The sequence below is a fragment of the Cystoisospora suis genome (genome assembly GCF_002600585.1).
Source record: "Cystoisospora suis strain Wien I chromosome Unknown contig_1171, whole genome shotgun sequence".
NCBI lineage: Eukaryota > Apicomplexa > Conoidasida > Eucoccidiorida > Sarcocystidae > Cystoisospora > Cystoisospora suis.
In genome coordinates, this window is record NW_027153972.1 from 1 (window position 1) to 25565 (window position 25565).

Here is a 25565-nt window from a genome sequence, read left to right on the forward strand (position 1 = left end):
TTTTCTTCCATCATCTTTGTGTGGATTGATTTTATCCCCTCTTTCAGTCGTTTGCTCTCCTCAACAAGAGGAATAGAAGAGACAGAAGAGAGGAAGAAGAAAGACAGGTTTTCTTCTTCCTTCGTCAATCGTCATCCTCTATGAGGAGATGATAGCCGAGAAAGTAGAAGAAGAAGAAGATCAAGACGATGAGGAGGAGGAAGAAGAACAACTCTGTGGTCCACCTACAGCAGAAGAAGAGGATAAAGACAACCCTTGAGAAGATGAGGAGGAAGAATCTCCACTAGGCATTGTAAGTGGCGAGGAAGAAGAAGAAGAGATTTTCTTTTCTTCATCCGTTTGCCGTGCGCTTCGTAAGACTCTACCGCTCCTTAATCGCCTCGACCCATTCTTCATCTCCTCCGTCTCTCCTGCAGGTGAGACATTTAGGGTGTTCAAGAAGGTCTCACAACAAGGCGTAGGAATATCTTCACGAGGCTTCTCTCCCTTTCCCCCTCCTGGAAGAAGATTTCCATCAAATGAAGAAGAAGGTGCTGATGCTGCGACACTGCATGCAGAAGATGGGGATGGAGCAAAAGAAGAAGAAGAGATTTCAGACTTCTTGACGTTTAGAGGAATACCTTGAGGGCGATGACGAGAGGGTCCTCTTCCTCCTTCTCTACTATGAGTGGTATCTTTCTCTTCTTCTCCTTCAGTTCCTTCTGGGGCTACTGTATATACACTCGAACCTCCCGATACACCTGAGATGTCTTCAGTTGCTGCTGGTTTTCGAGAAGAAGATGTAGAGAGCGGATTCTGAGGAGAAGAAGAAGAGGCAGTAGTTCGTCGTGTGTTAACTTTACCTTTGGTCGTGACACGGGAAGAAGGACAGGATGAAGAAGAAGGCATGGATTCGATTGCTTTTTCTTCTGGAGATGTGAGAGATGTAGAAGAAGAAGAAGAAAGAGAAGTTCCTTCAAGGTGATTGCTTTTCGCCCGAGTTGCTTGAGAGGTGGAAAGAGAAGAAGATTCATGAGAAAGAAGAGATGAAGAGTTGAAAGTAGGAAGAGGTGAAGTAGAAGACGATAAAGATGATGAGGTATTAAAACACATTTGAGAAGAAGAAGAAGATCTTGTTGAAGAAGCTAACTGATTTCGAGTACACATGCCTCCACGCGTTGTTGTCGTTATGAAACCAGGTGTATGTACACCCGAAGCTCGACCGATACTGCCATCACCTTTCCCTCCTTCTCTTCCTTCTCCGATTGCAGCGCTATCACCCCCGAAGCCAAGGGGATCTTTCTTTGACGAATTCTTTTCTATTGGACCCTGAAGACTAGTTACTTTCATTCTCTTCGAGCTTCCTTGTGAAGGGGAGTTGCTGCTGGGGACCACAGGAGAAGAAAGCGATGGAGCACCCCGATGACTCTCTTCTTGATACGGAGGGAGAGAAGATGAAGAGACGCCTTCTTCTCCTGTTCTCTTTCGATGGTTGACATTCACACCTGTGGATGAAGAAGAAAGTAGAGAGGACATCCCCCCTTTTTCTCTATCTCCTTCACCTCCTGCACCTGGCCGTCCTCCGTTATTCTTCATATTCTCTCCTCCTGAGTAAGTCGATGTGGAAGATGAAAGAGAAGAGCTTCTCAAGGTCACCATGAGCTTTCTACGCGGGCTTTCCTTCTCTACAATGCCTTTCTCTCCTCTTTTCTCTTCTTCTCTTTCTCCTGCTCTTCTTCTTTCTCCCCCGACTCCTAGAGAAGCCAATTCATCTTTCTTACTATTCTGATGATTTGCATGATGCAAGCCTCCCGCTCCCCCTCTCGTTCCTCCTGCTGGAATTGTCTTCGAAGAAGACATCTTCACGAGAGCTCCGCTACTACGCGAGCCAGCGGTAGATCCATGTGACGTAGCGCTAGGGGTCGAATGATTGCGTAGACCCTGAGAATCCCCACCTTCTCTTCCGCCTCCTTTCTCTTGGAGAATGGAGGGAGCTACGCCTCTATCTCTCTGGGAAGAAAGCCCTGGAGATAGAGAAGTTGTCAGGCCAGGCGCAGGATGAATGAGAGGACCAGGAGTAGGATGACTCTCACTATTCTGAGAAGTCATATTAGATGAAGAAGCGGAAGAAGATTTCGTTTCTCCTTGAGGATTGCGATCTCCACCTGCTCGTTCTTGTTCTTTCATCATACGAAGCTTTGCTTCACGCGCTTGTTGTCTTCTCCACTGTTGTCTTAGGAGCTTCTGTCTCTTCTGTCTTTCACGTGTTTCCTGACGTTTACGAAGGAGTTCAAGTTCTTCCGGGGTTAAAGAAGAGAGATCTTCAGGTGTATAGAAGGCAGCTGCATTCTTCGAGGTGCCAGCCCCACCACTTCCCCCTCCTCTTGTCGAGGCGCCCGTTGCCAGAGATTTCGATCCTCCTTGACTTACTCCATGAGGTCTCGTGTGAGAATTGAGAGGTAAAGAGGAAGATGAAGAATGCAAAGAATGAGAATAAAGATGTTTAGATTGATGGTGATAGTGATACGAAGAAGAAGAAGAATTAGGATGAGAAGAAGAAGAAGACTTAAGAAAAGAGATACCTGGAGATCCATTCAATCTCCCACTCCCCCCTCCTCCTATCCCGCTACTACCTTTCTTCACCTGACCGCCTTTTCTCCCTTGGGGAGTCGACTTTTGATGGAGAAGGTCTTGATATCTCCCATCTATCTCGTCGTCTTCATCTCCTCGTCCTTCATAGAAGTCTTCATGCATGTCATCTAAAGCATCTAGAGAGGAAAGGAGTAGGCGAGCTTCATGGGCCTTTCCCCCTCCTCTTCCTTTCAAAGAGACACCCCCCCCCAAGTCGCGATAATAGGGATATCTTCTGACTGAGTTTCCTGGGAGATCTAGAGGAAAAGAAAAAGAAGAAGAGCAGCTCCAAGAGCCATGGGGATAGAGATCAGAAGGATGACGAGAAGATATTTCTTCAGTTGTCTTCTGTTGAAGAGAGGAGGAGACGAAGAGGAGAAGTCTCTTCTGTTGCTCGTACTGCCATCTCAGCCATTCACTTGCATAAAAGTGAGCCTTACTATGACCGAGAAATCCAACGCTAAATCTCTTTTGCAACAGCTTCAATCCTGTCGAAACTTCCTCTTCTTCTTCCTCCTTCTCCTTGTTCTTCTTCTCCTCCTCTGTATCTTCTTCTTCTTCTTCTTGATCTTTTGTTCTGTCTACCGAACTTCCATCTGGATGATCAGAATCAGAATGAGAGTCTCTCTCCCTGCCTTCTCTTTCTCCCTCATGAAGTCTTTCTTTCTCTGTCACCTTTTTCTTCTTTTCTTCTTCTTTTCCTAACCCTCTTCCTTTTTCTCCTTCTTCTTCTGGATCTCTTCGATCATTCCTGCTCTCTTCACGATGAAGAGAATCAGATTTCTGATTGATACAAGTCTTCGTATTCTCTCTTTCTTGTAGGAATGGATGACCTTCATCTCCTCTGTGAGAGAGGTGTCCTGCGGTATCGCCATATGAAGATAATGTCTGTTGAGCTAAAGAGGAAGAAGACGTCAGTGGAGTTGAAGAAGAGGAGAAAGAAGGACAAGAAGAAGAACAAGAGATATTCTTCTTCTTCTCTTTCTCTGTGATCTTTGCCCTCGTGTCTGATGCCCTCCATACAAGACATGAGGCTATATAGCAGTCGCTCTCTTTCTCATAGAATACCCGAGGTAAGAAGACGACTGGGCGATGAGGAGCTTGCAAAGAAAAAGAAGAAGAAGAAGCGACGTTCTTCTCTCTTTGCTCTTTCTCTCTGGAGCTGACGGAAGTGGAGGGGGAAGAAGATGTATGAAGAGAAGGAACAGATGAGATAGATGAAGCTACTCTTGCTGAAGCAGACAAAGCAGAGATCGAACCTTGAAGGAGATCTAACGACGAGGAATAACATTGTAGCGTGGATGGATCTCTCCATCGAAAGATCAATTCCTTTCTTCTCCTTTTTCTTTTCTTCTTGTTTCGTAGACAACTCTCTTCTCGCTTTCTCTTCATGTCTTTCTCTTTCATCTCTCTTATCTCTTTCACCTTCTTCGCGGAAGTACTTCTATGACTATCATTCTGCAACTCCTCAGGCTTCCTGTGAGACCCTTCCTGTCTCTCGCCCCTTTCTCGGCATTCTTCAGGATGAGATTTCTTTGCTCCATGATGAGAAGCTCTCTCTCTCTCTCCACTCCTTCTTTCTTCTGAAGGTAAAGAAGAGGAGATCGTTCTTTTCTCTAATGTCTCGATGGTCGGTTGACCTTCTTTCTCTTCTTTCTTCTCTTCTTCTCTAGGGTCTCCTGTTCTCCTCCTTGTTGACTTCTCATTCTCCTCTTGTTCTTTGGCCCCGCAAGTTTTATCGTCTAGAAAATCAGCGGCATGCACCTCCATTATCTGGATCTGCTTTACATGACTTTCTTCTTTTCTTTTCAGGATTCTTCTTTCTTCATCTTCTCTTAGTCGCCCTTGTTTCCCTTCTCCAGGCTGCTTCTTCTCATCATGTTGATCGTCTTTCTCTTTCGATGTCTTCTTCTTATTCTTATCATCTGGAGAATCCAACTCTTCTCTCGCCCTCTCTTCTTTTCCTACAGAAGAGAGATAAGAAAGATCCTCTGAAGCCCGCACTATACTCTTCGTATCGAGCCCCTTGCCTTCACTTCTATCATTTCTATCTAAACATACATCTTCTTCACCTCTCAGCTTTGTCTCGAACAAGTGATTTGAGAGACAAGAAGAAGAAGCCTCTTCTCTTTCTTCTTCTTCTACATCTACGCTCCCCGCTGGAGACTTCTGCGGCTTTCCTTCTCTCTCGACAGTGAGGGAACTTTCTATACAAACTTGGCTTGTTCTACTCCTCTCAGCAGATAGACTTACAGAAGAAGCAAGATTCTTTCTTTTCTCTTCTTCTTCGTTTTTATCTTCATCGGCTCTATGATCTCCCTCACTATCTGCGAATAGGCTATCATTCTCCCCTTCGTCATCAGTCTCGTCTCCTTCTAGGTCAGAGAGATCCGTCTCTTCTCTTCTCTCTTGTTCTTCTTCTTCTCCTTCTCTTCCTACTGAACGTACTGAGTAGAAGAGAGATTGAGAGGGATGAGGGAGAACAAGGCCTTCTCTTCCCGCTGATCCTTGTAAGCAGCTATCGCCGAATTTTCTTGCCGGACAGACGCAGAAAAGTCTGAGAAAGCCTGGGAGGCGCTCTTCGAGATTTTGATAGAAAGATTCTTTATAGGAAGGAATACGACGAGGCAAACGACAGTAACAGCACCGTGGAACTTTCAGCTTGATTTCTCCTTCTCTCTCACATGGATGAGGTGTACATACAGCTGAAGCCTTCATAACATCAGAGAGATAACCTTCCAGATCTTCATCGTCATACATGAAAGACAGTGTCTCTTCTTCATCCAAATCTTCTCTTCCTTCGATTAACAGCTCTTCATCTGAGACACTCGTCGGTCTGAGATGTCTGTTAAGAGACTTCAGCTCTTTCCTTCTTTCTCCCTCTTCTTCGGCTTCTTTCTCTTGAGTTGGAGATCTCCTTTGTCTTTCTTGGTGATCCAAGGATGGATGAGCAAGAAGAGCCCGGCGATGACAGTGAGAAGGCTTCTGTCTTTCTCTTCTTCTTTTGAGAATGAGGACAGCTTCATCTTCTTCTCTTCGACATCTATCTTCTTTCCTCTCATCTTTTCCTCTAAAATCTTCTTTCTTTCTCAAAATATCTCCATCTTGTTCTCCTCTTTCCTCGTTTCTCTCCCTTCTTCCTGTTTTCTCTTCGTCTTCTCCCGCCCTCTTCCGCTCTCCTGACAACAGCATGTATCCTTCCTTCTCCTTCTCCTTCTTCTTCTCTTCTTCTTCTTGCTGTCGTTGAAAGGGCAATGAAGCTGTCTGTTCTTTCTGATTTCTATCACGCGCCATCGATGAAGACTCAATCCCCTCAACAGGATAAGAAGAAGAAGAAGAGACGTCTGTTTCATCCATCATATCAACTCTTCTCACGGGAGATAAAGGCCGTAGCCAGTAACTCTCCCAATCGACAACAACCCCCCTATCTTTATCTTCCTTATCTCCTTGTCCCCCCGCTCTTCTCCGAAGAGAAAACCTTCTCTCTCTCGGCTCGAAAAGATGACTACTTTCCAGATCTTTCTCATCCCCCATCCCTATCTCCTTATCTCCTCCCCCCCCCACATCATCTTCATCCTCATCACTTTGCACAAACCAGGAGACATCAAACTTCACTAAGTCGCATAACTTTCTTCCTTCTTCCTGTTGCTGATCCCGCTTCTGCTGTCTCGCCAACGCAGCCGCCGTCGCCGCAGCACTCGCTTTCGATGCCACTCGGCGACCTCCGCCCCCACCTCCTCCTCCTCCTCCTGAAAGCGATTGAGAAGACGATCCATTCGTTAGACTACTCGAAGCTCGACAACTGGAACTGTGACTATGATGAGGGATAGAGCCACTATGACTACTATGGCTTCCTCGCTGACTAGGAGCATGAGAGGGGATGTGTGAGAGATGGCCTGCTCCCCCACCACTTCCTTTCTGTTTTCTCGTAGAAGCGTTGGCGACTCCCCCTCCTCCAACGGCTTTTGAATAGGCATCTCCTTGTAGTTTTCTTTCTCCTCCTCCTCCTGCTGTGGTGAGGGTGGTAGAGGCTGAGGCTGCTGCTGCAGCTGCGCTTGATCGGGTTGTTATATGACTGAAAGAAAGATGATGGGAAGGATGAAAGGATGAAGACGAAGAAGCTCCTGGAGTTTTAGCATGGAGTCCATTGAAGGTATGGACAGTTGTGCCTCCTCCTCCTCCTAGCCCCCCACCCCCTTGTCTTCTGCTACTTCGGGGTGTACAGACAGACGAAGAAGAAGAAGAGGAAGAATGAGAAGATCTTGCTCCTTCTTGGTGTTTTTCTCCTGGGGATATCAGTGGGGGGGGAAGAGGAGGAGTCGATTTGGCTAGCAAGGACGGGGACGAGATGGTGGGAGATGAGGAGGAAAAAGAAGAAGAAGTAGTCGTCGTAGGAGGAGGAGGAGGCTTTGACTGCGGGGTTGTATTAGGCATTTCTCCTTGGTGTCTATGAGTAGGGAGCAAGTCGTTCTGAGAGATGCTTGTAGATGTAACTTTCTCGCTTCCTCCTCCTACTGGAGGAGAGGAAGAAGAAGAGTCTTCTTTGATTTCTTCTTTCGATGGGATACCTGCTGCATATTTAGACTGACGATGAGTAGGGAGTAGAGGAGTAGAAGAACTCTTTGTTGTAGTAGTACTGTCATGACTCGTGGCCTCACCGGGAAGATGAAAAGCTTCATGTCTTTCAGATCTTCTCAATCCCGTACTACCTCCTCCGCTCATCTCTCTCTTTTCTTCTTCTTCTCCTCCTTCTCCCCCTCGTCTTATTCTCATCACGACGGCTCTTGTCATCATTCTTCCTCCACAAGAGGTATTTTCTTCTTCTCGTCCTCCGATGGCTTTCTTTCCTTGTTCTGATCTTTTTTCTATCGTCTCCTGTACAGTTCTTCTGTCTTCTTCTTCTTCCTCTTTCATAGCTGGGGGAAGGGTCGAAAAGGTCTCGTCTTCTTTTCTGACGCCTCTTCCTTCTTCTTCTTCTCCTGTCTTGATACCGGCCAGAGAGGAGAGAGAGGTACTGCTCGGGCTACTATGGCGAGAACTAGCCTTGAAATTCTTCTTCTTTCTCGTTGAAACCGTCACCCTCTCCCCCCCCCCTTCTCCTGAGCTTTCTAGAGGTAAAGAAGAAGAAGAAGAAGTCCCTTCAATTTCCTGACAGTTCACAGCAGATTCCAGTCCTCCATCTCCCTCTCCTTCTTCTCTTTCTCTCGAACGGGTTGAGATATGTTCTCCCTCTGTTCTTCTTGACAAGCCATTAGAAGCAGGACGAGGAGGAGCCTTCGCATCACTTGTCTCTGCCGTTTCACAGGATGCCTGTAGGTGCTTCTCCATTTCTTGAGAGGTGCATGCATTCTCTTTCTCTCCTGGAGGTGATGCTGTATTCTTGAGAGATGAACACTCTGTAACTAAAGAAAAAGAAGAAGAAGAATAGAACCCAGTTGCTGAGGAGATAGGCGACGAACCTAATAAGAAGGAAGAGGGCAAGGATGGTGGATTGATGCCGAGAGGGCATTCACCAGGATTCTCTTCCTTCTTCAGATTTGAGAATATCTTATTACTCTTTTTTTCTTCTCCTCCTCCTCCTTCTTCGCTGTCTTCACCCAGAGGTATCCTCACTGCGACGGAAGATAAAGAAGAGACTTTCTTCTTGTTCTGATTCGCTTTTCCTCCTGTTGACGAAGCAGCAGGAGGAAGTAACGGAGCGGGTGTATATACACTCGACTTTGTATGAGAACTTCTCGTGCTAGCGCTATTTGTATCCATGCTTGCTTCACCTGTAGAAGATGAAGAAGAAGAGGGACAAGACGATAGAAACACCGAGCTTTCGGATGAGACAGATCCTTCTCCTTGAGATCGAGAAGGAAGAGGAGAAGAGATCAAAGAGGCAGAAGAAGAGGAAACAGAAGTGGCTTGACATCTATGGGGAACTTGGCGTTGACGAAGAGAGCGACGTAGACCTTTGGTGGTCTCTCCTTCTGACAACGGCTCAGGTAACTTTCCTAGGGGAGAAGGAGAGAAAGAAGAGATAGGTGGAGGGGTGTCTGATGAAGACGTTACAGAGGAGGAAGAAGAAGAGCTGGATGACGAAAGAAGAGGAGAAGAAGCAGAAGAAGGTAACGAGGATGCTAGGACAGGAAATGAAGTAGAAGAAGGAGAAGAACAAGGGACAGATGGCGAAGTAAACGAGTTTTGAGAAGACGAGACAGACGACGAAGATAAAGAGGATGAGGAGGAGGAGATCGACTGTGGGGATGCTTGGGAAGATCTTCTTCTTGTACGTCGTGTTAATGCTGTCGTGACGGCAGTATTAGGAGTGGAGGTAGTGGAGGAATGAGAAGATGAAGAGAGAGAGGTGTTGGGCTTATTATCCTCGCTTGCATCACCATGAGAGAAAGAAGCAGGAAGAGGAGGAGGAGGAGAAGAAGGAGTAGTAAAGAAAGAGAGATGATTCGGTGAAGGTGACTGAGAAGGAGACATCTGCTGCTGATGCTGTCTACTATCTAGTCCAAGATTTGAACCAACGGAGCTCTGACTTGAAGGAGACGCCGCTACAAGTCGACGGTCCTGAAGGAGACGTGATGGAAGTTGAACCAGCCTCTCCGGTGTACATACACCAGCTGTGTCCTTGCTCTTTGGTAGACTTACTCGAGATTTCTCTCCTTGCGAAGTAGAAGAGATACACGCATTATAGCCTATTTCTTGAGGAGGTGTATGTACACCGGTTTCTTGTCGAGGAGATGTCACTGCTCCTCCTCCTTCTGTTAGAGCTGCAGGTGAAGAGACGTCTTGTAGTTGGATCGTTTCTAAAGATGATGTCTCACCCGATATTCGAGATGACCTTTTCGAGGGGGAAGGAAGAATCACCGACGTACAAGGTTCGCTCTCCTCTTCAGGTGATTGAGGAGCGAGAGAACAACGCGAATCTGACGAAGATGAAGAAGGCATGGAAGGGGGACAATGATAGATACGACCTTTCTCTTCCTTCCTCTCAGGTGTATCTACACTTGGCATTTGATGGATTAAGTTCTTCGATGTCTGCTGCTGTGAGTCCCCCTGGAATACTTCTTTGAATTCGACAGAACAAGGGAAATCGCTCATTGAGACAGCATCATCTTCTCTTCCTTCTCCTTCTGAACTTAATGAATTTGCATTCGAACGAATCGCTCTTCTACTTTTCTTCTGACTGTTCTGAATTCTCTCAGATATTCTCCTTCCCCCAGCAGTTTGTGAAACCCCTTGACTCGGTGTTTTCTCCAAAGGCTCGCCTCCTTCACCCGTCCCTTCAGCTGTAGATACACTTGAGGAGGAAGCCAACGCAAAGGTCGCAGTTGGTGCGTTGCTGTGCACCTGGCTCTCTTCCTTTGTCTTTGAACGAATTCTATCCCCCGATTCTTGGGTTGTACATACACTTGAATGACAGCTCATGAGATCTTCTCCTTTGACTGGACCGCCTCTTCTCTGTACGCGTGATCGTAGGTTGAACTCTTGCCTTCCCATTACAACCTTCGTATCCGCGCTTTTGTGGGGTGTATATACACCCGAAGAACCTGGGGCAGTGTCTACATCATCAACCATCCCCCGTCCATCGACTTCAGATTTCGTACCGATATCATCCTTCTCTGACGACGTAACAGCAGTTCCTTCTTGAATTCGCCCCATACTCCCGTCGTCTGATTCTCCTACGTTCTTCATACTCTCTATCGAAAGAGATTTTGATACACTGTGATGTTTCACACGACTGCTTCCATCTCGTTGAAACACCTCAACTCTCTCTCTTCTACCTGTTGTCGCGACCATCGGTGAAGTCTCCCCGGCTGTATGTACACCTGACCCTATCGCTTCGCCACCCTCTTGAGAACAAGAAGAAGAGGTAGAGTGACTATCATCCTCCTGCTTCTTGCCCTGGTGAAGGCCTTCACCCTTCTGCACATGAGACACATCAGATATTCCTTCTTCACAATGGGACATGCCAATACTACGACCTGAGGCAAGACCGACAAGAGAACGAGGAGAAGCAAGCTGATTGCCTCCGCTCCGAGAGGGTCTATCTTTCTTCTTGTCTACACCACCCTCGTCTCCTCCTCCTCCTGTTGCTAAGCCTTTATTATGACTCCTGGTTACTATCCCCCCCCCTCCAACAGCTTTTGCTTGACTTACGGTTCCTGTAGGAATGTCTCTCGATGACCGAGAAGAAGAAGAAGCGGAGATTTCTTCATCCTTTGCTTCCTTTGATAGAATACAACTTGGTGAGACATTTGCAGAAGCTTGACTTGAATACTTCATACGCGTCTCGTAAGAACTTCGAGAAGAGGTAACGAGTGAAGGAGGAGTAGACGATAATGAAGAGAGAGAAGGAGAACCCTCTGAAACAAGTTCGTTCCAAACGGCTTTAACAGGTGAACTTTTCACAGTAGGACTGAGTGTAGATTTCTTACAGCGAAGACCTACTCCTCCTATTGCTGCTGCTCCTCCTCCTCCTCGCCCTCCGGTTCGTTTCTTATGACTATTGCTGGGGTTGGTACTACTACTAGTACTACTAGTACTAATACTAGTACTATTTCCATCTGTTACTGAACCACTGCCCCCCCCCCGACTGGCGCTGTCAATACACCCGGAGTGATGAGGAGAAGAAGAAAAAGAAGATGAATCCTTTTCTCCCTGGGTGATAATAGCATCAGATGAAGGGAGAGAGGGAGAAGAAGGAGCCACAGAGAGACTTAGTGTCGGCTCGTCTTGAGGAGGTGTGAGAGACGTTGTAGAGGAGCGTGTGTGAGGACCTACAGGAGGCTTGACGTGGGATCTGAGATTGAAAGAGGTCGATACGGTAGAAGAGCGAGTTCGAGGAGAGGGGCGAGAGATATGAGAAGGTGGAAGTGAATGGGAGAGAGAAAAAGAAGAAGAAGCGGGCTCAGAGAAAAGTTGTGAAGGGTCAGCCGTTTTGGGACTATCTTCCAAGCCTGTGGGTGAAGAATCTTCTTTCTTCTTCTGTTGTCTTCCTAAAACGACAGAAGCAGCACCAGGAGAAGAAGAAGAGGAGGTATGACTACGACTACGAGAGGATATAGTTGAGGTGGTCACATCATACATGTCGGTATGTGCGGTGGATAGGAGAGAATAAGAGGAGGATGAAGACGCTTTAGACATGAAGGATCTTGGCGAGGAAAAAGTCGGAGAATGAAGACTTTCTGAAGGTAGATGACGTGACTCTGCATGCGTAGGAAACCTCGTATCATGAGAAGATGAAGGGAGAAGAACAGATGGTCTTGTTCTCCCCCCCGTTCCTCCTTGTTGTTGAACTACGTCAGACTGAGAGATGGTCTCTAACGTACCATTGTCTTCTAGGGTTGGAGAAGCTGCCAAGTCTTTACAAGGATGACCGGTAGACGATGTTATGTCATCTTTCTCTGATAACCCTTCGCCCGCCTGTCCTGTCGAAGAATCAGATTTCCTCACGTCAGGCTTTCTCCCCCCTTTTAAGCGTGTTCCTGCGCTACCGCCTTCTCCGCCCCGACTGCTCCTAGTAGGAGTCGTAACAGAACGTAACACTTTGCCTCCTGCGCTTCTCATGATGGGAGTGCAATCGAAAGAATCTTACCAGTTGAAACAGAATAAAGACGAAGCACTCCTCATTTCTCTCTCTTCTCATGAAAGACCAAAACTCAGCTCCGCTCCTGGCGATTTCTCTCTTTCTATGTAGATACGGGCATCTATATATAGACAGGTAGAGGTGCAGAAGAAGATACAGCTGCCCTCAGTTCGCCTTCTCTATCTCTTACAGAGCGAGATCGATATGAAGGAAGTGTGGAAGCGCACTGAGTAAGGAGGAGTCCACAGGGAGGAATGAATGGAGACGACATGCCAAGACCACTTGTCTAGCTATCTGTTAGACGTGGTGTCATATGAAGAGTAAGCAAACTTCTCCGAAGTTGGTTACCAAGGGTGGACGAAAGAGGAGAAAGACGATGATTCCTTAAGGCTGAATGAGAAAAGAGGGAAGACATTAGAGGGCCGGGCTAAGGAATTCGGCATTCGGGGGGTTACAAGAAGACAGGCAGGAGGTGACAATAAGGCAGACAAGAGAAAGGAGATGTAGTATCCACGGGAGGCTGGCTCTAATACATCTGCTCAACAGAGGAAGAGCAGAGAAGGATAGTGGCCGCAGGACTTTGCATGTAATGCTGTGAGACAAGAAAAAAGTCGGAAGGTAGATAAACACTCGAACCGGAGATTTCTGTAACAAGGAGGTGGATCAGGAGAGAAGACAGAGGAACAAAGAGCTTCAAGGAAACCCAGTAAAAAGAGGAAAGATGAGTTCATGAAAGTTTTCCGCCTCCATGGAGTGGGTGAGTGGTACGTAGACTCTTTCCGTGCATTCTCCGAAAGGGTGATCTCCAGGGTGAGAAATGGGAAGGCGAGTCTGAGGAAGAGGCTAGGCTAGCGTGACAAAGAAGAGACGTAGGAATAGCCATTAGGAGGAGTGAAAGGAATAAGAGAACGAAGTCGCAGAGAAGAAGGAAGCTTCTGCTGCCACTGTCGACGGGAGGTCAAGCTGTCTCTCCATAGGGATGAGCTCAACCCCCGGCGCATGAGAAGACAGGAAGATTCATTGCCTCCTGGGCAGGCGTCAGGTGTACGTTCATCTGCGATAGAGATGATGCGGTCCAGAAATGTCCTTTTGTTGCCAAGGCATCTCCTCGTGATGCTCCGGCGATCCCAAAACAGCAGCTGAGCAGCTCCGGCGGGCATAGCATCATAGCCAAGGAGTCATGACAGCGCGGAGATTGACGTCGTGTACAGGAGGGTCGCGCGTGACCTGAGTTTAGAGAAAGGCATGTGACGAAGAGAGAAAACAATTCAAGGTAGTCAGTTTGAAGAAGTACGGAACACGGCGTCCCGGGGGTCTCTTTGCGCAGGAACCCGGAGTGAGTGAGTTGTGAGTGAGCGACAGCCTGATAGGCGAGTGTTACTACCTATCAATCGACCTGTTATGACCATAAGGCACACGGGTAGGAGGAAAGGTCAGATGGACTATTCATTCCGAGCATCCTTACAACGTCGTTGCAGACACATTTCTTCTGAAAAGTCATCGAGGCAATCAAGCTCTGGGTAGATAGCGCAACATCTGCCCTGTGGGTAGTGAAGGGGGGGCGGTATGAGAAGCACCCTGGCGGCAACATGAAGCACGTAGAAAGCACCCGTGTTGGTGATATCACAGGGTACTGTAGCATCAGAACACAACACGAAATGATGCAGCCCCAGTCAAAGAACATAAGCGAATCTTCTCTCGCGTCCTGCAAGAAAAGAGAACCAGGGCACCTCTCCCACCGTCGGGTAGGCTGGCCAGCGCAGCGCGCCACAGCAAAAGCCGTAGCTGAAACGTTAGAACGACACCAATCCTATACAGGAAGGACCAAAGACTGTCTTCTTTCTAACACGTTCCCGACGAATGCTGGAAAATATAAGCCCTCCATCCTCTGGCCGGGCCGGGTCTTTCCTGCAGTTTGGACCCTGTCAGGGTGGAAGGAACGTGCGTCTCGACCCAGGTGTCCCCGTTGCTCCTTACTACGAGCACGTTTGAAGGGTTTTTCTATGGTTTTGTCTGCAGTGGCTAGGGCGAGAGGTTGAGGAAAGAATGGACGTTCACGTCCCCCTCACTCCGCGATACGCCCACCGTTTGTCCCCCTGTTAGGGCTGACTCTAGCGGGGAGGCCCATTGGCAGTGGTAGTTTGTTTCCTATGCCGCGAAGTCCGTTTCCGAGATCAATAAGGTTAGGAGGTTCTGACATAGAAGAAAATGCTCCAGACTTTCAACCGACTGAAACTAACTGAGGCACACTGCGCGCAGAGCTTACCTGAGCTTCCCCTCGGCGCTTCTCTGAACGCCCGTTTCTGTCCTGTTTATCTTGTATGATGTACCGACCTGTCTATAAGCCAAGGTTCACTGCGCCCGGTCCAAAGTAGCTGCGAGGCATTCCTGACTCCCGTGAGTCCGGCCTCCAGCGGTGAACGTCGGCGGCCAGATACGGCCGGCTCCAGTCATTTCATTGTGGACCACCTGAGGAGTGCCCTGTCACACTCCTTGTTGACAAATCTTGCAGAATAGAGGTATCCTGTTGTGCTCAAACACTGGGCTATTCACTGTGAAGACGGGTCAGCTGCTCGAGTGGAGTCCGAACGCCACAGAAACCCTGAGGGAGAGAACAACTCAGGAGCCCTGGAAATGCAACCTCGGCGTACACGGACTGAAGACAAGGGAACCTAACATAAGCCTATATCGAAAGAAAAGTCCAGGAGAGACTCCCGCACGGTCCGTGAGTTCTCGGCGGTTTGCACTTCCAGGCTCCGTTCCCCTAGGCAACCTCCCGTCCTCAGGACTCCAGCCGCCCTGGGTTTCCTGCGGACAGCAGGCCACCACATGGACACTCCACCATGACAAGCCGTCGTGCTCGGCTAAAACAACAAATGGCACACCTAGGGTACGTGAATGGACACTACAGCGGAATACGAAAGCCGTACAATGAAACCTCTCACCGTCCGAAGAAAGCGAAGCCTGCGAGCTTTCCTTGGTCAGCAGGTGCACAGCTGTGGGACTCCCAGAAGAGTGTTTCTTCGTGTTACTGGCAGTAACTTTGCCTGACCGTCTTCGACACAACAGGCGAAAGCTTGCGGTGAGATAGACCCGTGAATGAGCCTACGAGTCAAACTAGTCACGCAGAGCACCGGGAAGTGGGGCGAGGACGGTACACACGTGCTCCTGTTCCGTCCGGCCGCCTTCAGAGGCGCCCTGACGTTCTGCCCTGTTTCTGAAACAAATGCCACACAAGAGTGTTCCTTCCGAGTCCACTGAGTATGGTTGTCTCGGACACATTTGTCTCTCCAGACAAGAAAAGAACAGGTGCTCGGGCACTGCGCGAACGCTGCAGACGAGTTGCGGAGATCTCTCTACTTCTATTGTGGACCAGGAAGTCGGCCGTCAGTGACCCCCTACAATGCCAGAGTGGCGGCGCTGGTGAGAAGATGTGTCGTCAGGTGGCATTGGGAAATCGCATCAATGTCCTAGCCTTAGAGGCATCAATATCCTAGTCTTTGAGGCATCAACGTCCTAGCCTTTGAGGTACCTCGGTTGGTTCTCTTGTACGCAGTTTAGCCCCTTCTACCGCCGTGAGAGAGACGCACTGCGTGCTCCGAAAGGAAATGTAGCATGCAGTTCCTGGATATCGGACATGTTCTCTGCTGCCTTCGCTCCTCCTCTTCATGGGGTGTGCCTGAGACCCCGACAAAAGAGTTATGTCAGACCTGTGGCGCGCAGAGAAAAACGGGCCTTTCCGAGTCCCCGCTGTGCCTGGTAGTCGCCTGAGTACGAAAACCTTTCCTCGCGATGTCTGCCGGCGACTGTTTGTCTCTTACGTTCCAATCTGAATGAAGAATGCTCTTGAATCCGTGGCTTTCAACTCTGTCAGCGGGCCGCGTCGGCGGTCGTCGACGCTGACAGGGAACCAGGAAAGACGCAGCATCATCTTCCTCTCTTGGAGAAGCACGAACTGGAGTGCATTCGAACGGTTTTCGCTGTGGCGGTGGCCTTGCCCCTCTACTGAGAGTCCTCTGTTCGGTACAGCAAGCTTCTTCTCCCACGCCAGTGATTTCTCCAAGTATATCCCTTCACCGACAGCTCCCGACTCTGGTTGTGGAAGAAGGTACTAACCGCTGCGGCGGGTACTTCGCATTCATATGATATCCTCCACACTAGTCCGAGTGAAATTTCTAGCCTCACGGGACAGTAGTTGTAATCACAGCCGTGATTTCGCGGCGAAGAGCAAGTCGGTAGGTGCCTTATAAGAGAGTCAGGCGAGTCAGCAAACGCCAGCTCTGTCGGCAATGCTTGGCTTGTTCTTTTGCGTACCCCGTGGTTCGCTCGTTGCAGTGTTCTCGTGTAACAGGATGTCTTCGGAGAACCATTCCCCCGTCCTCTCATTCGTGCCGATGGCAATGTGCAGAAGAAGTACACAACTGCTGGTGATAGTGTCTCAGCGAGAGTATGTGCTCTTCTATCCCTTGCGCCCGTGAAGAGCTGCACCCACTACTCCGCCGCGATTAATGCCCCAAGTGTTCTGTCAATTCGTAACTAGGGGCAACAGGCGGCGGGTCTCGCACCCGTTGGTTTCTTCCGTGGCGGAAAAGGCAAGCGATCACGGCTGTTTTTTCTGTGTTCTTGTCGACTTTTTTCATACGAAGCTGGTGTACACAGAAGACTCTTTGCCTGGCCTTGAATGCGGTCCCCACCTCCAGCTAGACGGAATCTATCTATCTATCTATCTATGCCCATACCAACCTGTACCTGTACGTATTCATCCTCATCAGTGAGCTATCTCTCCGCGTGCAAATGGTGTCTACATGATACAGTAGTGTGTTCACCCATCCTTCTGTAAGACCAGCGACCGCCAACTCCCTGCATCATCCGCCCTGTTGACATCGCCCCTATGCTCTGAAGAGTGTCTTTCAACGATGCTTTTTTTCGATGTTTCATGGGTCTTTCTCTGCCGGAACTTACAGATATTCTGCTAGACACTTTCATATGCAGGGCAAATGAATCAGAGACTAGTCTCTGCTCGTGACGCGTTTTCCGCCGTTTCCTGTAACTTTTCATGTAGCCATATGCTGAAATGACAGTGTATCTTCGACAGCTACGACACAAGCGTGTTTGAGCCGTTGTGCTTGCTTTGGCTTTTCTGCGGGCTGACGGGATGACACTTCGTTTTGAGTAAGTAACAGTGCGTGTTGCCGTTTCTCGACTCGAGAAAGTTTCCTAGGGGTGGATTAACACTTCTGAAATCGACAGTTTTCCGGGCCGTGCGCCTTCATCCCTAGTCAACTCCCGCAGCCTACACAGAACGTGACCTCTATGGGCTTGAATATGTTACGACAGAACACCCTGTATACATGGAAACATCTGGAAACGTTTCAGCATGTAGAGGAACGTGTACGTCCGGGAATCTCACGCGACTGAAAAGAAGTCCCCGACAATGCAGGCATGAAAAGGCCAGTCTACCCAGTTGAACCCCTTTGCTTCTGACAGGACAAAGTCACTTTACTGTTTCTACGTCCTTTTTCGAGCTTTCACTAAGGAGGCAACGTGCTGCCCCAGTCGTCCGGGAACAGGTGGACTCCAAAATGATTTGTTTTCTCTCTCTCACTGTTGGTGCCTTTCACTCTGTCCTCGCGCAGACACAGAGTTGTGTTGTCTACAAGGTTTTCCTTTTACATCACCGGCTCAGGACAGAAACACGATAGCGCTGAGCCCAGCTACGTGCGAATGAAACGCAAATCCTTTGCAAATCTAAAGGAGAATGCGCCGCGATGGAAACATTGATGTGTCACACACACGCCATTCGTTCTCTCGTTCGCGCCCAGCACAGACTGCAGGCGCACCCTGTATACAAAAGCCCGCTTGCCTCCCTGCAGTGACGTATATTTGTACCTATTGGGTTATTTTCCTCTCACCGAGCAACCGGCCAGCTGGTTGATTTCTCACGGCACCAACTGGTTGCGGCATCGAAATGACGACCTACGAGCCAGGCCACTGCACTACCCCTGGATCTTCACGGCGCTCTTCTTGGGAACCACGGAGAAGAACTGCGTCAGCTGTGTCTTTTCTCCCACCGACGACCTAGTCCTCCAGCAAAGAAAGGGGACAGGAAATACGGGAGGCTGGAGAAGGCTCTGATACGAAAGACCTGCAGCCCCTTCTGTCCGGCCTTATCCAGACTGGCGATGATGCGTATGGGAGTAGCTTCTAGGGTGTGAACAGTACTCTTTTCTACAGGAGGCTCGGTGTTCTCGTGTATTCCTGTCAGCATCTGCAGAGGACTGAATCATGTTTAGACAAGACCAGGTGCTTTCCAACAAGAAAAAAGACATCGTTGCAGCGGAAGGCGCATCAACTCTTACCCAGCTTGTAGATTCGAAGCACTGACTAGCGTCTTTTTTCTCAGCTTCCCCAGAGTTTTGTACAGACACGTAGAGAAAAACTTCTCTTACCCGTCCACAGAACACTCTGCTTGTGGTTGGACTTTCTGACTGGCATCGCCGCCGCCATCGCGAGGACAGCAAAGGAAGCACTTTCTCTCGGCAACCTCTCGCTGGATGACTTAGAGCTTTTCTCTGATGATGATCGTCTGGGTGGTGCTCACACCGGAAGCACGCAGAACCATGCATCGTTTCTTCCGTGCCTTCCCGAGAGGGATCGTCAAAGACAGCGGCTCTCGTGATGTAGTAGTCAAGACGCGTGAGAGGCAATCTGTATGAAGTGAACCCAGAATCCTATGCAGCAACCACTACTGTTCCTCTCTTGCCTATTCTATAGTAAGAGGTACTTCACTTCCATCAACACAGCTTCTTCAGAAGCCTCTCTCTGTGGTTCCTGTCGCGTTTGGTCACTATCAGTCATCCGAGAGGACCGTGACGACGCGACGTCCCGCAACGAATCCACGTGCACTTCCTGACGGACTGCAAGAACACTATCATCCACGAAGACCTGCCCAGACAACAACAATGTTTCATCATCCAGGTTTAGACAACTTCCGATCTCGCAGGTCACCGGGACGATATGGAAAGAGAAGGAGCACTGGTGAGGTAGCCTACGTCGTTCTAATCTTCTTGATAGACAGAAGAAGAACACTCGTAACACAAGAGAGAAGTAAGACACAAAACCAAATACGAAAAATCATGGACGTTTGGAAGTGTCAGCCAACCCAAAAGTCCCTTTCTACTTTCCTGGGTGGAGGATGGAAAAGTACCGATTTCATCCACTGCAATGCAAACGACGGGCGTGTCATCGGATGCGATTCCTCTCTTCTTTTTTTCTGCTTTACTCATCTTCTGCCGAAGTTTTATCAAAAAGATTGAAATATCTCTGTCTTAGCTTGTCGCTTAGAGCTACAGGTTCGACTGTCACTCCGAAGAAATCTCCAGTTGCTTTATCTTGTGTTACAGTTATGATGTAGTCCCTTATAGAACCACATCGATCAACAGACCAGCGTTCTTCTCTCAGAATCGTTTCATCCTCTCTTCCTCTTCGAGGCTTCCCCTGTCTTCCGGAGTTCTCCGCTTCCTTCGTCCAGGAAAACCAGTTTCCAGAGAAGAAAGAGAAGAACGCATGCTTCAACGAGGAACTCTCAGGCTGAGACGGAGAAGTTGCTGTAGAGCTTTGATCAGAGGAGACTGTTGCAGTTGTTGTTTTAGGAGGACCAAGGCCATCTTCTTGAGAAGACATATGAGATGTATGCATAGGAAGATCTGACTTAGAAGAGCGAGAAGAAGGAACAGCATCCCCATGTAGAGAGCTCCCCGTTACAGGGTTTCTTCGGATATCATCTCTCCTTTGATCGAAAGATATCCTCCTCTTCTCTTCTTCGTTGTCGTACAGAATTTCACATGCTATGAGACGTCGCGGACGCTTACATCGCTTCATTTCTAAAACTTCAACGTTTTGTATCTTGAATATACTTTGACGAAATAACGCTCTCTTAATACTACTCTGTACTTGCTGTATACGGTGGACATACCTCCCTGATGGCGGGAAGTTCGCAAGATATGACGGCATGATGTAGAGACGAGACAAGCAGAAGTCTGGTGGATAAAAAGGTCTCACGTTTTCACTTTTCTTGTCAAGGTGCCCTCCTGGACTATGAGAAGACGTCTCTTGCGCTTTCAAGTCTCCTGGTTTCATAGGAGCAAAAGCAAACTTCATCCATTCTTCTGAACGAAATGCAGGGAACTCCATCTTCTCTTTAGTTAGTACATGAAACTACATCCCACCATCGACCGTGTACATTCATCGGGTCTCCAGGGTGTGTGTGAAGACCCAGCTCTTCACCCTTTCCAATCGCATGTGCACAGAGCGCGGGGTGAGTCTAAGAAATCCCAGGTGAACATACACCACTTCTTCCAAGAGGTTCACCAGGTGTACATACACTGTTCCCCGTACAATGTCCCGGGTGTACATACACCACTCCCCCTATGAAGTTCTCCACGTGTGCAGACACACCCCCCGCCACGAAACCCCAGGTGATGTACAACATACACGCCTCCCCTTCTGATATCCCAGGTGTATCTACACTCTCTTGATTCTCTCTCAGATTCGAAGTATAGTCAAACAATTCCGTTTACCCGATCAAACAGAAAACTCGAGGGAACACTACTTCTGAAGCCCCTATGTATATAGGTGGAAAAATGTTACGAGATCCCCCGTACAGAGCAGCCACATCAGGGCCTCTCGCTTCTCCTCTCGCACTTCTATTTCAAACACTCATTCGCTCTCCCGTGACCTATCACGTCAAACAGAGACAACTCACCCCGAAAAACGAAGGGCAGCACGGGGGAATGACATAGAAGAGACCGTCAAGGCAGAGACATCTGCTAGACATCGCCTATAGAAAGGCGACACATATATAAGAATTGCATCGTGGAGGGCCTATCTCTTATCTTTCGCAGGGACAGGCAAGATAACGACGAGTAGAAGAGGAAGAGGAGAAGAAGTGAAACTCTGGCTACACCGCTCTTGAGAAGAAGAGAAAAGTCTCCAGGTTGAAGAAGAAGTCCACGATATTCTGAATCGTTTTCTTCTTTCATGCAAAAGCTTCTCAATGGAAAATCTCTCTCTTTGTCGTCATCCTCTCGTATCATAGTCTGCTGGGAGAATAGAAGTATAAACAGATACACCCCCCCTATCAGCTATGCTGGGAGGACAGACGCACGCCGAAACAAGAAAGGAGATCCCGGAGAAAGAAGAAAAGAGGACTCGTTCATTCAGTCGTTGCACGTCAACCCTCTTGCTTCGATTTCCCTATCTAGCTCTCTATCTATCTATCTCTCATCTTCTTTCTTCTTCTTCTCGAGGACCTCTTTTTTTTCTTGCATGCCTTCTCATCCACACATGGTTAACTTCATCTCTCGATTTCCCCGTCTTTAAGCAACAAGCTAGAGATCATTCAAGTCTTCTTCTCCATGCCGTGAGAAGCCCACGACGAGCGTCTCTTTCTTTTACTTAGATGGGAAAAGCTTCTCTTTCTCTTCCAGAGATCTCCGTCTTCTCCTGTTCTCCTCCTCGTGTCAGAGAAAGGAGTGAAGATGAACTTAAAGAAGCGATTGAGGGCCGTCAAAGTCGACCTCACCAACAAAGCAAGACCTGCAAGCCTCGGACACACTCCTTCTCATTACCTTTACTTGTCTTGATCGATCATCGTCATTTCTCGAGTAGTTTTCTTTCTTTTTCAGAAAACGTATCCCCATCCAGAGGAATCTCCTGCTAAACTTACTTCCACTTCTTTCTTTCTTTCTTGCTTAAGACTTTCTTTTCTTTACCGGGGTCGAAATCTGGGGGTTGCATTTTTCAGTCTGTTTTCTTTTGAGCCGTCCGCGTTAGAACTCGAGCCCAAACTTTGGATGAAGGTTTCTTCTTTCTTCTTTCTTGTTCTTTCATCTTTCTTCTCTTCCTTCTCTTTTCTTCCTGCTGCGAATCAAAAGGAGATCTTACGCGCTTTTTTCCGTAGTTTTCTAGACATTCTCTTCACAGTCATTCAGCCTATGCTCTTTTCTTTTCCTCTCTCTTTCTCGAGTAGTCTTTTTATCTAGAGAAAGAAAGCGTCAAGCTGGCTATAGTCATGATACCGCACACTCGGGAGAGAGCCCGACGGCGGGCTGCTGGTGAGGTGTATATACACTCGGGGACAACAAGAAGGTGGTCGTAATGAGATAATAGATTACGGCATGTTTATGGCTCTTCAACGTCATCAGGGGGGTGTAATACATGCTTCTCTTTCCTCTCCCTGTTGTATCCCCTTCTACTTAGCTCAACTCTTTGCTTCTTCATCCACCATTAATCTGCAGACAGAAGGAACCTCTTCTTTCTTGATCTTCTTCCTTTCTTTTTCTCTCTCTCGTTCTTTACTTCACTTCGCTCCATTCATGCATTGTCTTCAGCCGTGTGTTTGAAGAAAAAAAAGAAAAAGAAGAAAGTGGGTTTCTGTATACCGAATCTTCCTTTTCTTCTTCTTCTTCTCGACGTTCCATTCCTTCGTCTATCTACATCTTGTCTTCCAGATCGTATGCAAGGAGATAACTACGTGGATAAAAAGGATCACTCTCTTCATCTCCTTTTCTCTTCTCTTCCTCTTCTTTTCTTTCTTTCTCTTTGTCCCGCATTTCTTCTTCTTTCGCACTTCTCCGTCTCTCTCTTTCATTCGTTACTCGGAAAGAACACTAGCAAAGAAGAGAATAAGATGGAGAAACAGACCAGGAAGAGAGGTGAAGGGAGAATAGACGAATAAGTAAGATACGCTTGAAAGATCAAAGAGGTCTCCAAGTCTTACATATATATCTATATATATACAGATGTATGTATATACATGTATGTATGTATATGTGCATGTATGTATGTATCTTCAAGAAGAGAGGGTGAGGAATTCTATCGACAGAGGAGTAGAATGTATCTATCCATCTATCTTTTTCCTCTTCCATCTCGTTTCTTCTCAAGGTGAGAGAAGAGAAAAGAAGAGAGAGACGTTTATCCCCTGGTAGCTAGAGAAGACAGAAGAACAAGAATTCTCTTCTTCTTTTTCAGTAGGAGAAGATAGGTACGAGAGATTCCTCTCTCTCGCTCGTCCACCTCATTCTCACGATGAAAGAAGAGAGCGATAGCTCAGTTAAGACTCCAGGGTCATCGTCTATCCTTGCCTCTCCTGTCTTTCCCAGGGGTGTTGAAAAAGAAGAAGAAGACCAGCAGGAGAGCAAGAAAATAGCACAACAAGGAGAGAAAGATGGTCTGAGTATCGATGCATCAGTATCGACGGCTCCCGCTTTTCCAGAGATCATCGATTCTTCTTTTTTTGTCTCCGATCATCTTCAACGTCCTCGGGGAGATCCATCACACAATCCTCTTCATGAAAGAACATGCCATATAGGGGGGGGAGAACAAGGGAGAGGCCAAGAAGATGAAGAGTGTTTCCTGAGCGGAAATCGACAGAGACATTTTCCTTCAACTCCCCCAAATCTTTCTTCTCTCTCTACATGTACAGAAACAGAAGGCGTCTCATTGAGAGAAAGAAGAGGAGACAGAGAAGAAAGAGCTAAAGAAGACACCTCTTCAAACAGAGAGCAGGGTCGATACCGGTCCCCTGCAGAAGAAGAAGATTTCTCCTCTCCCCCAAGCAAAAAGAAAACACAGTGGGAACCGACGCCTATCTTTATGGCATCTTCATCATCATGTACACCTGGCTCTACTGCCGTGAACCCCTCAGGTGTATGTACACCTCAATCATTAGGAACAACGCCTTCTCATCCGTCTCGTCATTATCCCTATTCCCTTCATAAGCACCCTAACAAGACTTTATCAAATCCTTCTCATCATTTTAACTTTCTCAGTAGAATGACCTTCTCTTCTGCAGTCGACCATAACAACTTTACAGATTTTCGAGAAGGAGAAGATCCTAGTGGCGAAGAAAGAAAAGAGTCAAGTAGCATGCCTAACACCTCCTGCGGGAAGAGAGGAACCTATGCAGCTCAAGCACGGGGTGGAGATTCAACCTTTCTCTCAGGAGGAGACAGTGTCAAAGAGGAAGATATGAAGAACCTTTCTTTTCGCAAACCGCATGAAGATCTTGTAAATTCCTTCTCTTCTTCTGTCTTTCTTCTCTCTGCGGCTGAAGGGTTTTCGAGGTGTCCTTCTCCTCTTTATCAGAATCTCTTCTCTTCACTACTTGGAAGGGATCAGGAATCTACTACGCAAACGAATAGACCTTCCGTCGCCAAAGCTCCTTCTCCTCTCGAGAAGCCGCAGAAAGAAAAGAAAGAAGACGAAGGGAAGAGAGAAACGACACCAAAGTCAGATGAAGAGAGAAAGCATGATGAGAGAGATGCCGTGGAGAAGAAGAAGGAAGAGAGAGATGCCCCTGAGTCGTCTGGGAAAGAAAAAGAAGAAAAAGAAATGCCACCGGTTGAGGGTCCTCAACTGGAAGGGAATGGAGATAGACTAGAGAGGAGTATGAGGGGGGATAAAGAGAAAGAGAAACAGAGTTCGGATAGTGAAGAGAATCCCGTACAGAAGAAAGATGAGAAGACACCTAATGCAATGGCTGTCTCTTGTTCTTCTTCTTCTACTTCAGAGACACTCCCGAACACAGAGGGAGAACATCTCTCTTCTTCTTCTCATTCTTGCTCTTCTCCCTCCTGTGTGTCTTGGTCGTTGTTTTCCTCTTCGTCTCTCTCTTCATCCATTCAAGTTATTCCTCCTTTCTTTAACACCGATCAATCTTCTTCGCCTAATCCATCACTCCCTCTCTCTTCTTCTTCCTGTCCTTCTTCTTCTGTTCTTCCTTGGCGATTGCACGTCTCGACGACTCTCTTTATGTTAGCCTTAGGAGGTGAAGGTGTCTTACAGATCACCCAGGGAGAACAAGAGAAAGACTTTCCTTTTCAAACGCATGCAGCTCTGTTCATCCCCCCTCTCACACCTTACCGGATCTTCTGTATCTCTTCTTCTCCTCTTGTTCTTCTTGTCTGTACAGCTCCTCCATCTTCTTCACCTCCTTCGATTTTGTGACCTTCCAAATGAACAGAAAAAGAAGAAGAGAGAGAGAGGAGACAACATGAGGCACCAGTAACAAACGCTTCTCTGATCTATCGGCTCGATCATAGAGACGGCACGCATAACGGATGTTTACATGCATGTACACATATAGATGTATAGATATATATGTAGATACGTAGACATTGTATCCCTCTCTCTCTGTGTGTGTATGTATCGTATTCTATTGTATGTGGTGTGAATATGTAGAGGAAGGTTCCTCTTCTTGTTTCTTCTTCTTCTTCTTTGCAGATGAGCTTCTCATCTGTTTTGTCTGTCTAGAGAAGAAAAGAGAAATAATGAAGAGGAAGGCGGATGATCTGTTCGATAAAAAGATGGG

At 47.6% G+C, this 25565-nt stretch overlaps 3 protein-coding genes across 3 annotated transcripts; 1 reads left to right on the forward strand and 2 right to left on the reverse strand.

Annotated features, from left to right (window-relative positions):
• Positions 1-18: 18 nt before the first annotated feature.
• On the reverse strand, positions 19-13673 carry CSUI_002790 (uncharacterized protein). The gene has a single exon (XM_068062989.1). The coding sequence runs from the start codon at positions 12172-12174 to the stop codon at positions 181-183; it is 11994 nt and encodes a 3997-aa protein (XP_067925031.1). The 5' UTR covers positions 12175-13673; the 3' UTR covers positions 19-180.
• A 5492-nt stretch (positions 13674-19165) lies between these two features.
• Positions 19166-21854, reverse strand: CSUI_002791 (uncharacterized protein). Its single transcript, XM_068062990.1, has one exon. It carries the CDS (start codon positions 20384-20386, stop codon positions 19472-19474), a length of 915 nt encoding a protein of 304 aa, XP_067925032.1. The 5' UTR covers positions 20387-21854; the 3' UTR covers positions 19166-19471.
• Positions 21617-25565, forward strand: CSUI_002792 (uncharacterized protein). Its single transcript, XM_068062991.1, has one exon. It carries the CDS (start codon positions 23282-23284, stop codon positions 25199-25201), a length of 1920 nt encoding a protein of 639 aa, XP_067925033.1. The 5' UTR covers positions 21617-23281; the 3' UTR covers positions 25202-25565.